General features: G+C 43.4%; 1 protein-coding gene across 5 annotated transcripts in view; it reads left to right on the top strand.

Annotated features, from left to right (window-relative positions):
• TNS1 (tensin 1) overlaps window positions 1–15,160 on the top strand; it is a 274,729-nt gene that overhangs the window by 146,660 nt on the left and 112,909 nt on the right. For all 5 annotated transcript variants that reach the window (XM_063116731.1, XM_063116729.1, XM_063116728.1 and 2 more), the window contains 2 exons: window positions 12,994–13,043; window positions 14,694–14,865. In XM_063116731.1, coding sequence (XP_062972801.1) covers window positions 12,994–13,043; window positions 14,694–14,865 — 222 coding nt within the window. The remainder of the gene's footprint in view (window positions 1–12,993; window positions 13,044–14,693; window positions 14,866–15,160) is intronic.

Here is a 15,160-nt window from a genome sequence, read left to right as displayed (position 1 = left end):
AATTTGGACGGCATTTCTTCACTCTGTTACATTCACTTACTTCATCCTACATACAGTATTACTGAAACATAACAGTCCTGTAGGCCTCGCTAGCAAAAAGGGATTTGGTACTTTGGGGGTTTAGCAGTCAGCTAATGGCTGTAAATAATTGTTCCCATTGGTTGGGGGTAGCAACCTCTTTTTGTCTGGGGCCAGATTGACCATGGACCAAAAAGCCCAGTGGGCTGGATGGTATCAAGGGGATGGGGCACTGCCCTGAATCTCCATCCCATCCCATGACATCATCGGTGGCATCCCCACCCACTTTCCCCCTACCATACGTGAGAGAGGCATGGAGCTCTGTTCTTCTTTCTGCACTGAGAGCAACTCAACCAGTTTGTACTTCTGAGCATTTCCTTCCCACCCCACTGGCATCCTGATCAGGGCAGGAAGGGACTTGACAGGTGCTTGCAGGATCCAGTTGTTCAAGTACCAACCAGGTGAAGCACCTTCTTCACATCCTGCTCACATCCCAAATGAGGCATGATTGGCAGGGGAGGGACATGGCCGGTGTTTGCCTGAGTGGCATCCCCTTGTTATCTGTGATCTTTTTATAACATTTCTCAGTGTTGTTATTTTCCCCAAAGAGATCAGAGAAAGCAAGGGGATTCCACTCTCCAGGCCAAAGGGTGGGGCTTGGCAGGGGGTGGCTAGGGGAGGGAGGAAGAGGAGACCACAGAGGTGCCCATACCTTCACAGGGTGGATTGGGCAACCCCATGGGTGGGCAAATGAGAAAGAGATGCCCTTTTTATTTGTTCACCCAAGAGAGCAGGTAGGTGGGTGACCAGAGGTAAGAGAGCCTTCTATGCAGTGGTCTCACACCTTTGGAGCAAGTTGTCACTGGAGGTCTGCCATCCACCATCATTGCAGGTTTTTAAGAAGGCCTTGAAAATACATCATTTTACCTTGGCCTTCTCTTAATACGATTGCTGTTGATGCTATTATTGCTGGTTTTGTTGCTTGTTTTATTGGTGGCCTTAATTGTCGGGTTTATTGTGTTTATGTTTTTATTGTTTTTAATATTTTAACTGTTTTCATGTATTTTACTGATGTGAAGTCACATTGGGAGGGCTTCTGCGAAGAAATATTTGAAATAAACAAACAAACAAATAAATAAATAAATAAACAAACCTATAGAGGTTGCTGTCCCCTGCCATAGGTGTCTACTTTAATTGTCATGTCTGATGTGGGAAGTCACTGACATGGGAAGGTCATGGGAAGTCACTGACACTACTTCCGTGATTAGATAAAACGCAAGAAGCAGTTCTCCAAATCGTAACAGTAGTCATTGCAATATGTGGCTCCCCATTTGTAGTTGTTAAGTGAAACAAGACAAGAGAAATGGATAATCTTTAGAAATGTAACATCTGGACTAGCTCCGAATGGATGGGAGTTTCATGAGAGTCGAGATGTGTCTGGAAATGAAACTGTTATTTCGAGAGGAATGTAAAACCTTTTGCCCCAGCTTAATGTCCTTGTACAACCACAAGGGTATGAAGAGGCTCTCTCTGGGAAAACAGCCATCCCAGTTTGACTACCAGTGAGGATTGTTTTGGCTTTGTCTTCCACCTAAAACATCCAATAAAGCTGCCCAGAAAACTAGGCTAGTCGGAATGTGGTTTCAAGCCAATCTCGCATTAGCTGTGCCCTTCATTATGATGGGATGCCATTGGATGCTTCTCCAGATAGTTCCATCCAATCCCTTGTGGTTGTCTTGGCATAACATGGCCTCCAATCCCTTTGCCTGGGAAAGGAGGAGGGGAACTGGCTGCTGCTCATGAGATGGGTTGCTCTCTCCTTGGCAATCCAGTCAAAATTTGAAATAATCAAGAAAGCTAAAATCAAATCATGTGGATTAGAAACGAACAAGGCTCCTGTATGCTCAGGAAAACAAGATTCTTCTGGCATTGTCCCTGTTTTTCCGCTACATGCATTAGCCTGTAAACATCCATAAAGGTCCCTCCCAGAAGTTGAGTGCCTATTCATTACCATGATACCCCTTGCTAATCAGTGTTGTTTTTGAGGAGCACTGCTATTTTACATGCACTAGTTAACTTTTATCCCTTTGATGGGCCATCAATGGAATATAAGAGTCTATTTAGTTCTACCCAACTTTGTTTGACATATTAATACTGTGGTTTTCAAAATTCTCCTCCTTCTCCTCCTTCTTCTTCACCATCACCACGTTTTTATACTGCCCATTAGCCCAAGCCCAAACACAATTAAAACCATAAAATACAACAAGTATGCTGGGGATCTGGGAAGCAATTAGGGGTTCCTTGTGGAGAAAACCAGTCCGGGTGGACAAACGTCCCTGAAAGACAGCTTTCCCCCACTACCACCAATATTCACCTGCAATGTGCAATAATAGGAGCTTGGATGCTAGTGCAAGGGCTGAGTGGGAACAGGGCAATTATCCAGTCAGGTGGAGACAACTTCTATAAGAAGAAGAGGGTTAGTTTCTTTGTGAACAGGGTTAAGTTCACTGTTCTATTTATCCTGAAGGCAGCTAACAAGTTCCGTAAATACATGAAACTGTTAAAATAAAGTAAGTAAAACAAGTGAACACAATTTAACAATCAAATAGGTCACAAGCCAGCAGCAATGCAATGCTAGCAGCACCTGGATAAAATAAAATGCATCTCACAGATCCTAAGCAGAACAGAAATATTTTCATCTGTCCCCTGATCTACCTTCTGCCCACCCCTGTTCTAAAGCGAAGACATTGATTTCTCATTGGTTACTGAAGCAAAGTGTCTTGTGGCTCTCTGTTGCTTTTGCTGCAACGGGCTGCCTGGGCTACTCCACTAAAATTCAAAGCAAGGTGTGCGTTAAACAGGAAAGAAGGAAGTGAAGTTGAAAACAAGTCTCTCCGATAATTGGGAGATCGCAGCCTTCAGAAAGGATCATTTGCACCGTGAGCCTAATGCCTGGGCCTGAATTCTGGATTTCTGAGCAGTTAGCTCGCCTGGAAGCTGTTATTCCTATCAGCTGATATCTGCCTGACTCTTTCTCGTGGTGTGTGTGTGTGTGTGTGTGTGTGTATTTCAGGAAGGGGTGGGGCTCCCTTTCCATTGGCAGTAATAACAACAGGAGAGCTGTTTGTGCTTGGCATGTTGCGTTGTGTGCTGAGCCACGGGGACCAAACCAGCTGCCTCGCAGGCTGCCCACCCCAAGCATGGTGCCTACTGTGTGCCAAGCCTGCGCTGCCCTTTAATCAAACACTAAACCTTTATTATTGTGGACTTACTTGGGTTGACACTTGGTAGAGGACAGAGGGATTGCTCTGGATGGAGATTTCAGAAAGAGCGGGCACCATGCCCTGGAAATGGATTAGAAAAACAGCTACACTCCCCAAGGTAAGTCTTTGTTTTGGGTTGGTCAGGTGTGGGTGGGGAGGGTGGGGTGGAGAGTGGCAATTGTATTTGCCCATAGGTTGGGAATTGGGTAAGGATCTTCAAAGAGGGATTTGCATTGGCCTCAGTCCTTTCTAGGGCAAGATGGATTCCAGGATCACACTACAGGGCTATAGGCAATCCAGTGATCATGGCAGTGTAGGCAAGGATAATTCTGCCCGTCCAGAGGAGGTGTGTTTAAAAGCATCTTCCAAAGCTGATGCTACGGCATGAGGAGTAAATATCTAACATGCGTGCACACAGACACTGTACTATGCTGGAGGGGCGTAAATGTGTGTGTGCATGCACATGAGTGCCTGTGTGCATGTTTTATTGTGTTTGTGTGAGAGGATATTTTGTGTCTCTGTGTGAGAGAGTATGTTTATGTGCCTCTGGATGTGCATGAAACACGATGGTTGTGCCTCTGTAGGCACGTGTGTGAAAGAGCACTGTTGTTTGTGTAAGTTTGTGAAAGGAGGGTGTTAGTGCCTGGGAGTGTATTTGACAACGTTGTGGGTGAGGGCATAATAAGTTCTGTTCTGATTCATTTAGAGTGGAGATGCTTCCAAAATAGTCTTCTTCTGGATTTTTCACTGAATCGTGGAGTTCAGAGTTACCAGATCTTATTTACAAAGTTGATGAGCTGTATTAGGAATTTTCCATTGCTTTGTTCTATTAACCAGTTTTGTACAGTGTTCTAGGCATTTGTAGTATGCCACAGTTTTCAGTTCCTTCACCTCATTTGTGTGCCTTCCGTCTTCTATTGACCCCCTCTTAGGTTACTGATGCGAAGATGTGCCTTTGTAGAACCCACAAAAAGGAATCTTGATGCAATCATAAGTAGGGGATGATCAAGATTCCTTTTGTGTGGTGCCTAACCAATGCACAGGTGTGCATGTACACAACAGTTAAAAAAGATGCACAAAAATAATCCTTGTTAACATTGGGTTCACTCCTCCCTTGTCAGGATGGAATTTGGGGATCAGACTACAGGACTATAGGCAATTTAACTGCTCGTTGTTAAGATGGAACAGGGAAGTACAAATGATGAGAAGGAAATAGAAGTGTGGCAAACTGCACATGCTTTGATTCTGGAATTACTTTTAGAAATTCCCTCATTTAAATAGAAATTCAGGAATGGGATGCAGAACAAGATGAACCTATGCAACAGTAAAGTAATGGAACAGGGGGAAACCCAGCAATCTCAAATGCTCTCTGCCATTTTAAAATCATTCTGTAAGAGTGCAATTGCATTTCAATGAGCATTACAAAATTCTCAAAATTCCGAGTTTTGGGATTTGAAGCCAGGCACTATGGGAATGCTGAATGTCCAAGTTAAAATGGGCCCTGAAAGCAATTTCTGCACCAAGAGCTTCAGTTCATTCGTGTGTGTGTGTGTGTGTGTGTGTGAGAGAGAGAGAGAGAGAGAGGGAGAGAGGGAGAGGGAGAGAAAGGATTATTTCTTCATTTTTCTTTGTTAGAATCCAGTTTGTTTGTTTGTTTTAAATTAAATCTATTTTTTAAAAAGAACTTTGCCATTGGGCATTTGAGCTATTGCTCAATTTCCCCCTTCCACAAGACTTATTGCATGTGGAAGTGAGTTCCGCTGGCACAGACTCCAAACACAACCAGTACTACTTCAAGTGAACTGAACACAGACAAACAATGAATTACAGAAAAGGCCCTGGTTTTTTCTGTTTTTCCCCTCCCTCTGAAGGCTCAATGAATCTCTGTGATACAATCACTCTTGAATTAACTATGCATAACTTTTTGCAAACCTTTTAAATGCTCAATATGCAGCAAACATGAGCCTGCCTCGGGGTTTTCCAGGAGAAGACCTTATTTTATGAAACTACTAGGGCTTTCTTTCTTATGGGCACAATCCGACTCATATCTCTCTGAAGGAGTGCTGATAACATAAATGTGTGAATTGACTCTAAGGGCTTGTCTACACCTGCCATTTATCCTGGGGTGGTCATGAGGTTGTTCATGTTCAAATGAGCACTCAGTTCTCCTGGGATAGCTGGGACTGCTTTTGTCCCATTTTTCCACCAACTTGGGACCATCCCAAGCTCCATTGGTGGTGTGTATGGTAACCATATGAAAAGGAGGACAGGGCTCCTGTATCTTTAACAGTTGTATTGAAAAGGGAATTTCAGCAGGTGTCATTTGTATATATGAAGAACCTGGTGAAATTTCCTCTTCACACCAGTTAAAGCTGCAGGTGCCCTGCCCTCTTTTAAATCTCGTCACTCTAGTATAGCTCCTGCAGCTTTAACTGTGGCGATGGAGAGGGAATTTCACCAGGTTCTCCATGCATACAAATGACACCTGCTGAAATTCCCTTTTCTATGCAACTGTTAAAGATACTGGAGCCCTGTCTTCCTTTTCATATGGTCACCTTAGTGGTATGGCTGGCCCTCCTGGGGTCCTCCCTCTTCCCCACTTGAAGTGGGGCTCAGGAAACAGACATGGAGCTGTGCAGGGGGAGTCCTGTGCACCCTCCCATTGGGGGTGAGGGGGGAGCATTTTTGCTGTCTTTGGGATGGCGCTCGGTGTCTTCCAGCACCGAGTTGTTGTTTTTAACAAAATAGTTCCTTTGCACAGGATCATACTCGCGCAATTGTGAAATTGCGTAAATATCTCCTCTTTTTTTAAAAATAAAAAACGTCACCCCAGAACGTCCCTCTTTACTCCTGGGACAACTCGCTGGTGTGTGGCCCCTGAGGGATGATCCTGGAAGTGGAAAACTCCATGATCATCCCTCCCCACTCCCCAAAGGGCTGAAGATGTAGAGGAGCCCTGGGGAGGGCTTCAAGTTGTACCTTGAATAGACCTATTAACATGAATGGGACTTAAGTTAGTCATGACTAGCCTATGTCCTATTCATTTCTGTGGATCTACTTTAAGTAGGACTAACATTGGGTACTACCCAGTGAATTCTGTTCTTATGCCTTCCTTTGCTTTGATGAACTGTATAATGCTTTTTGATGAATTCAAAAGGCATAAAACATGTAGACAAAAGTAACTCCATATTAAGTATTCACCATGGTTGCGTTGTGCTCACCCCCAGGGCTGGTGTCAAGAGTAGGCATGGTTGGGCACCTGCCAAGAGTCCACACTCCAGTAGGGGCCCACTTACAGGAGCCCTCTGGAGTTGCTTGTTCTCTTCACTACTGTAACCTGATTGTTCACCTGCCTCTGCCTCAGATAATGGAGGCAGTGAGAAGGAGGAACAGAAGATGCACTCTGTATATCAAGGGGGATGTGGTCACGGCACCGGGTTGGCACTGCTTCGCCATCAAACCCTGCATTATTGCTGGTGCATGGTGGCAGCAAATTGACCTTATGAGGGTAGGCAGTGTGGGCTTTCTGATGGCCATTAGGCTAGGTGGGCCTGCCTGTCCCCCTCCTGTGGCTTCCAGCGATCAATAGGAGGTCACCTTCCACTCAGGAATCCCTCCAGAATGTCTCCGAACGAGGACAGATCAGTGGAAGAGCCAGGCTGACCTCGCTCTAGGCCGTTTCTATACCTGCCTTTTTTCCTGGGATCGTCCCTGTACATCCAAATGACACACAGGGGATCCTAGGAGCAGGCAGGGACAATCCCTCCATTTTCCTGGGGTAATCCTTAGGTGTAGAAAGGGCCTTAATCTCTTTGTTCCGGGGTAGCTTATAGCTTCATCACACCTTGTTAAATATGCGGCCCCCGTCGCTTCTTCTGTTGTCACTCCCGCGTCGCTTCCTGAAAACCGTAAGTAATTAGCCCCATTCAGTCCAGTAGGAGAGAGCAGCAACCGGACTTAATGAAGGGTTTTTTTTTGTGGCGCAATAATGGCCAGAAGGGGCGGAAGATGGGCGAGAGGCAGACGACGTCATGTGAGTAATTCGCGAGTGGCCAGTAACGAGCGTGCAGTAAAACGCTCGTCGGATGAGCCTGTTAGACTCTGCGGCTGCATCATATAACCGATGCAGCACAGATTTGGAGCCACCCCAGGGCAAAGACGTTGTCAAGGTAGCCCCAAGGAAGAAAGTGTTTGCAATGATGAAAAAGAGGTTGAGGAGCAAGAGCAGCTAGTGACAATGGTGGTGAATAGGTAGACTTACTGAGGAAGGAGGCCCATTGAGGGTGTTTTGTCCAAGGGACCTCAAAGGCCTGGCACTGTTCACCATACTGCTTTCGCCTTGTTTTCTCTCTTGTCTTCCCCATTACTGGGTCGCCAGCTGCTTTAAAATTAGATGACTACGTATGATGGCCCTTCAAACTCTGCAAACCATCACCATGTACGTTTGAAGAACAACCCTGGGACGAGCATTTAAATTGCTCTCATTTTTGCTGTGTATGGAAGGTACTGAAATGAACAAGGTGTGAATGTGTATTTCCCCCCCTCCCTGTCGGATATTTCTTTAATTAGAACCCCCTACTTAGTGTTTCAACTGAGGTCACGAAGTCAGCAAACAAATCGAGCGCACATGGAATTTTGGGGCCATGGGAACGGTGCATAAATAGAAGCTTCCTGCTCCGACAACTCAGACGTTTCCTCCTGGCATTTTGTTCCATGAAGGAACAAGCCAAGGCAAAACAGAGCACTGTTCTAATGACTTGGGGAGACCAGTATATTGCAGTGTTTCCTGCTGGTGCTCCGTAAGGCTGACTCTGCTGGGCTTCTCCAAAATAGGGGCTATGAAATTCCCTGCTTCCAGAGTTCTGGAGCACTTGCTGGCAAGGTTATAACTATTGGCCAGATTTCCTGCAGTCTTTTACATGTTATGCTCATACATATTAAAGCTATCAAAGGTTGCATTGTCCAGTCAATCTCTCTTTCTCTCTCTCTCTCTCTCTCTCTCTCTCTCTCTCTCTCTCTCTCTCTCTCTCTCTGTGTGTGTGTGTGTGTGTGTGTATGTTTGTGCATGCAAAACTAGTCTTTTGAACTATTCAGTGTGCATCGAGACTGCAGCTTTTCAATGTCCTGGAAAATCTTTGAAAAGTCAATTGAATTTGAATAGTTTTCTGGAATAAGATAATCGTCTGATAGAAATTTACAAATAAATTCCCTACCATTCTGTAATTCTGAAGCTGGTCAGGGATTGTGCCATTTGAGCCAACGTATTGCCACTTCTCATATTTACATTGGGGCAAAGTCTGTTCTGTTTTTATAAAAACTCCTTGCGCTCTCCACTCCCGCTCCCTGATGGGTGTACCTCTCAAGTGGAGAGGCTTATTTAGATTGTGGCTAGGGAATATTTCACTTATACCCAGCATTCAGCTCAAAGAAAAGGTGGCTTTTGCCTAATTGCACCAATTCAATAAATGGGTCCATTGCAAGAAATTACAAAGAATACAAAAGTTGCTTATTTACTAGCCTGAGTGGCCAGTACTTATAAATGTGGATTTGTAAAGTTTTCATTGAATTATTTTAAAAGAAGACATGAGAGCACACTTAGGAATGTGACAGAAACCAGTCTGTGCCAACCAGATCAGGGGCCGCACATGCATGTGTGTGCACATACACATGTATGCATGCTTATGCACATACATACCAGAGTTCAGAGAGAATGCTAGCAAGGGGATTTCTGGAGTTTCTTTTCCTACTAGTAGCAAAGGAATCCCTTTTGTATTTACAACCTCTTGCTAAGGATTCCCAAGGATGTCTCTTGCTAGTGCCAGAGCAGGAGACCCCAGGCAGCACCGCTGCAATGTTTTCAATGATGGCAGTAGATTCAAGGGTGTCGGGTAGGCAACATGAGGCTGGTGGTCTGCATATTTTGCACCCCTGCTGTTGAGTAACCCAATGGGCCAGTTTGCACATAGCAGTGAGCCAGAACTGCTTTGAATTCTGGCTTACCCATAACTAATAGTGTGCTACTGTATGCTGCCCAATCGCTCCCACATAACTCCTCCTGCCAGTAGGAGCAGCCAAATAGGGATGGATGAGCATTTCCATTTTGCTCACAAAACATGTGATCGAAGCCCTGAATACAATCGTGCGCATGTTTCTGTCAAAGATTTATTTATTTATTTATTTATTTATTACATTTTTATACCGCCCAATAGCCGAAGCTCTCTGGGTGGTTCACAAAAATTAAAACCATCATAGAACAACCAACAAGTTAAAAACACAAATACAAACACAAATACAAAGATGTCCACAAATTTCCAGTCATGCACTCGTGATCGATTTGCCTCCCTTTCCCAGTTCATTTTCCTAATTTGCGCAAATTTCCCCCTGAAGACTGAAAGCCCTGCTTTAGTCTATGGAGGGAAGTTGTGCAAATTTGGCTAAATGTTCACAGATTTCATGTTTGATTGCTGCTTGATTTCGCATAAGACGAGTGGCAAGATGATGTATGGAGGACCCTAGCCATCTCAAATATTGCTTATTCACCCATCCCTACAGGAAACTCTCCAGTGCAGCTTTGTTTAGCATGACATCTCAACCAGAATTCTTCATTTCTCATTCTGTTGGCAGCCCAGAATCTGAAGCCAGATTTTGTGCTTGTCTTTTGATTCTTGTCTTGTTTGGGAGTGACGAGCCAGGGATACTGACTTGGACATAGTGCTAAACAAATCAGCACTGGAGGTTTCCTGATTTGTTTAGCCACTGGCAGAAGAACCAAGCAGGAGTAATCAGGTAGTGAACATGAACATATGGCTCAAAAACAATTAGGTATGTGGAAGTGGACAAGGGGACAAAAACACCAATGACAGTTGAAGAAAAAGAGAGATGTGTACTCTGGTGCTGAATAAAATTAGAAATATTTAATGGTAATTTCCGCAATAAAAAATTTGTAGATTTAAAAAAGACAAATTGACACGTACAATAGCTCGACATTTTGGGCCCTTAGATCCTTCATCAGGAGCTGTACCGTTGTCAAAGTTCGTTTATATAACAAATGCTGAATCTCCTTCCTCGTATCGTTCTCAGAAGGACTGCTTGAGCTGCAATCTACGAATTTTTTATTGAGGAAATTACTATTAAATACTTCTAATTTTATTCAACACCAGAATACACATCTCCCTTTTTCTTCAAAAACAATTAACCAGAATTCACAGCAATTCTGGCTTATCATTCCATGTGAGCGTAATGCTTGTACACAGCAGATGTAAACCGTCCAGTGAGCTTAGGCTATTGGGCGGCATAAAAATGCTATATATATATGACCAAAGACTAACATATAGTGAAGAAGGTGAGCCCGATGTCCACCAAACAGAGGAAGCCAGTTAACTTGCAGATATTTATTTGTTTGCTTATTACATTTCTAATCTTCCCAATAGCCAGTGTTCTCTGGGCAGATTACAAACAGTTGAAAGACAAAAACATAAAATACAACACAAGTATTTAAAAGAAGACAGTACAATGTAGTTGCTTTAAAAGGAGTGGTCTGCCATTTCTCTTCTGGAAAGGTACACTTTGCAGCATTGAAATCTGAATTATTAGAAGCCATAAACAGTTGCAGGTGAATGTAACTGAGTGGAGCTTTGCGCAGCTTTCAAAATTATCGCCCAAGGCCATATCGGCTTGTTTGCATTTGCCCATAATTGATCTACATTAAACATGAATAGTGCACACTATCTTCAGACAACCCATGCTGCTGATGGTACCAAGCACAAGTCCTTATGTCATTCCTATGGACAGCCTTGTTGCATGGGGACATTGACATTATGCCTCTGAACATGGGGACTTTTGGTCATAGGACAGTTTATCCTGCAATGCTGCTGACACAGCCACTGTTGCAATACAGAGCCTGAGAGTCTGCATAGTGGATGTTCCTTTGCGGCCACAGGTAGCTTGCCATGCATGGGAGATCTCAACACCCTGTGTATTTTATTCTTCTTCCCTTAGTGGGTGATGGAACCTCTAACTATCTAATTTAATTGATATGTAGAAGGATGGTGGACTTAGATTTTACTGTGTTGGAATCTCTTTCAATAGAGAAGCGCCCCCAAATATCTTAATATCAGCTAATGGAGCAGAGCAACCTTCTGTATATGCCTGTGCTGTGTGGTTAAGCTTGCATTGATATCAAGCCTGCTGGCCTCCTCCCTCTGCTGTTATCTCAGCTTACTTTCAAGAGCATGTCTCTGTCAACACAGCCTTAAATTAAATTTTGGGGTTTCCTCCCCCTCTTTTGTGCCTTATGGCTTTTGCTCTGCCCAGCTTGATAAATGGTCTCATAATGTTTTTGGGTAGGGCCTTGAATCCCTGTGTATTTGTAAGCTGCGGCTGATAATTACCCAGTTATCTCTGCTGCTACGGCCAAGGAATTTGAATGCAGTTGGCTCAGACAAGACATTGTGTGGAGGTCTGTGTTTCTTTCTTTGAGCTTTAAAGAGAAAAGCAAAACCAGCCTGGGCAGACCACAGGTCGGAGTGGAGCAAGGTGGCTCAGTGCTGGGGGCAAAGCTACCTGCTTGTCTGCATGTGAAGGAAGAGAAACAGTGTCCCTATAGCTTTCCTGAAACGTTCTCACTGTGGATACAAAGCAGATGGCAGAGGGAAATGGTCAGAGCATTCAACAGCTTCTTTCTTCCCTTGCCCAGTGTGTGGAGACTCTATTTATCTCTATTAAGGGTAAAAACACACACATCCAGATATTACTTTAAATGTGTGTCTAACACATATTTAAAATTCGTCTTCATTTTAACTCAAGAGTAGGTGCATGAGCCCCGATCTGGATTGGGATCATCAAGGCAAGGGGTTTTAAATCCAGATTGGGCACCTGTGTCTATTCTAAAAAGAAAGAAAAGACTAAGCTTCTAGACACACATTTCAAGTAATTTACTTGGAGGGGGAAAAAGTTCAAGCTTTATTGAATGGGATAAACAGTACCCTGGGCTTCTACAGAACTATACAGCTGAGAAGAAATGCTTCTATCCTAAACAACCACTGAATATTGTGTAGGGCCCAATTATTTAGCCCAGCAATTTTTGCCATCTTTGGTGTTTGGGCAAAGTGGTAATATTTTTCAGGGATGGGGTGGCTTTCTGTGATAGCAACAAGGTGCCACAGGGTTGCAGTGTTCCTCTTATGTAAAACACACATTCAGACACACACACACACACACACACACACACACACACACACTTTGCCACTGGTTCAAGTGGCAGCACACCTGCAATGTGTCGTGTAGCCCAGCTGTGTTCTTCACTGCAGACAGAATAGGCCAATAGGATTTTAAAGCTCTAAGAAAGAAACACCCCCTCCCCAAAGTCTCTGCAAATGCCCATGTGGGGAGATGAATGGTACCATTCAAGCAGGGGTGAGAGAATTTTGGCACAGCATTAATTGAATGTGGCTGGTGCAACCACAGACCTTCAATATACATGTTTCAACAGTAGCTTTTGTGAAATGTTAAAGACGGCAGAGATTTTGTATGTGGAGTGTAAAATACGCTTTTCGAGTCTCCCAATCCCTCCCCATCTCATCACTAGGTCAGGCTGTACCTTTTGCTATCAGTAGGGGATCCAGGAGCTAAGCAATAGGAGACCAATTTCTTCTACACTGAAGTAATGTAATAATGAAGTAATGTGGCTTTTCTCTTTTTGTCATGCTATTAGGTGTTCGTAAAATCCCCCAAAATTATTCAGGCACGACGTAAACCCTCAAGGTAAGGCTCCCTGTCTGTTCTGGGAAACCCAGAATGATTCTATTCATAAATGTTATGAACTGCTGAGAGATTCTATTATATTCAGCGGTATATAAATGATACAAATAAAATAATAAAATAAATAAATAAATAGGAATATGCACAATTGCCTTTATGATTTCCATGGATATTTCTGCCCTACTGAAATTTGGTAGCACCTGTTTTGGGATATTGATCTGCAAAAGCAAATTCCTTCCAAGGGTCGGATTTTTTGAAATCGTTATTTGATGTGTTAGTTCATATGTTTGGACTCTGCTGTTGTTGTGCTTTATTCCCATTGGAAAGCAGACACACATGGCACAAAGACCTGAACAAATTGTACATTGTTTGCATTTCGAAAGTGAATGGGGGAGCCTTAAGAACATAAGAAAAGCCCTGCTGGATCAGATCAAAGGCCTGTCTAGTCCAGCATCCTGATTCCCACAGTGCCTAACCGTCACTTACGTGAAGCCCAAAGACAGGACATGAAGCCAATTGGTGGGAGCTTGAGGGCAGATACAAGGGAGGACGTCTTCACACAGCGCACAGTTAACTATGGAATATTTACTCCCATGAGAAGTAGTGATGGCCACCAATTTGGATGGCTATAAAAGGGGGTTGGATAAATTCCTAGACGAGGAGGATATCAATGGCTACTAGTCCTAAAGACTATGTGCTACCTCCAGTATCAGAGGCAGTAACCCACATACAACAGTTGCTGGGGAACTTGGGTGGGAGGGTGCTGTTGCACTGTGTCCTGCTTGTGGGTTCCTGGGTGACAGCTGGTTGGCCACTGTGTGAACAGAGTGCTGGATTAGATGGACCCTTGGTCTGATCCAGCAAGGCTCTTCTTATGTTCTTATGAGGGCAACAGCACTCTCCTGCTGTTGTTCCCCGGTATCTTGTGCTCAGAGGGATGCTGCCTCTGATCCTGGAGGTATTAAATGGTTATCGTGGCTAATTGCCACTGCACTTTTAATTCCCCCCTCCCGTAGGCTTTAATACAAGCTCAAACACCTTTGTAGAAAAACTAGCTTGGACTTGCATAGGGTGAAATTCACACATCTCTTAATTTTTACGATGGAATTTTCCAATCAAATAATCATACAAAAATATTTACATGAGGGGAAATTGCCTGCAAAAATGCATTTATTAGGAAAAACACTTGCAACATTTGTATGCATTAGGCAAAACTGCATACAAAAAAGAGTGTATTAGGAGAGATGTGCAAAAAATTCATATCGATTTTCATCTGAACTTTAAAAATCAATTCTCAAAATTCTGGACAAACTGAAATTAATTTTGAAAAAGACTGATCAAAGTTGGAGACAAACCAAATTTAAAACTGGAAAAACAAGAAAGGGAGCAAAACTGAAATTAACAGATTTGTCCATCTCTATTCTTGAATAATGTTCTGATTCATGCATTTGTTTTAATTAAAACCTGCACAGAACAATGGCTCTTGAAAGGCATTGCCCATTTGTAACACTCTGTGAACACACACTAGACTTGACAGCAGAAGCAAAGTGAAACAATGTTCAAGGAGGACTACGCAGACAGATCCTTTGTATCTTTAGATCTTTGCTCTTATGTCCCCACCGTTGACTGTTCCGTTGCTTCTCTTTGACCTAGGAGCTTAAGCCTAAATCAGGCCATGGAGGACACTTGTGAACTCGACCTGGTATATGTCACAGAACGGATCATTGCTGTCAACTTTGCAAGCCTGTCGGAGGAGCAGACCTTCTGCAGCAACCTGAAGGAGGTGGCACAAATGCTGAAATCCAAGCATGGGGACAGTTACTTGGTAAGGCCCTTGCAAGATGGCAATTGCAGTTCGTTATTCTGTTTGTTCAAAGTATATCTTTTACACTGTGTAACCCATAGGGTTACCCTGTGCCTGTTTGCATTCTCTTCCCCTCCTTATTGTTCTACTATGATTTTATTAGATTGTAAGCCTATGCGGCAGGGTCTTGCTATTTACTGTTTTACTCTGTACAGCACCATGTACATTGATGGTGCTATATAAATAAATAAATAAATAATAATAATAATAATAATAATAGGGCACATTTATTAAGTCATAAAGTGTGTATAGCATT

The sequence above is a fragment of the Elgaria multicarinata genome, chromosome 2 (assembly GCF_023053635.1).
Source record: "Elgaria multicarinata webbii isolate HBS135686 ecotype San Diego chromosome 2, rElgMul1.1.pri, whole genome shotgun sequence".
Taxonomy (NCBI): Eukaryota; Metazoa; Chordata; class Lepidosauria; order Squamata; family Anguidae; genus Elgaria; species Elgaria multicarinata.
The sequence above is the reverse complement of the archived record's forward strand: the minus strand, read 5'-3'. Positions and strand labels throughout refer to the sequence as shown.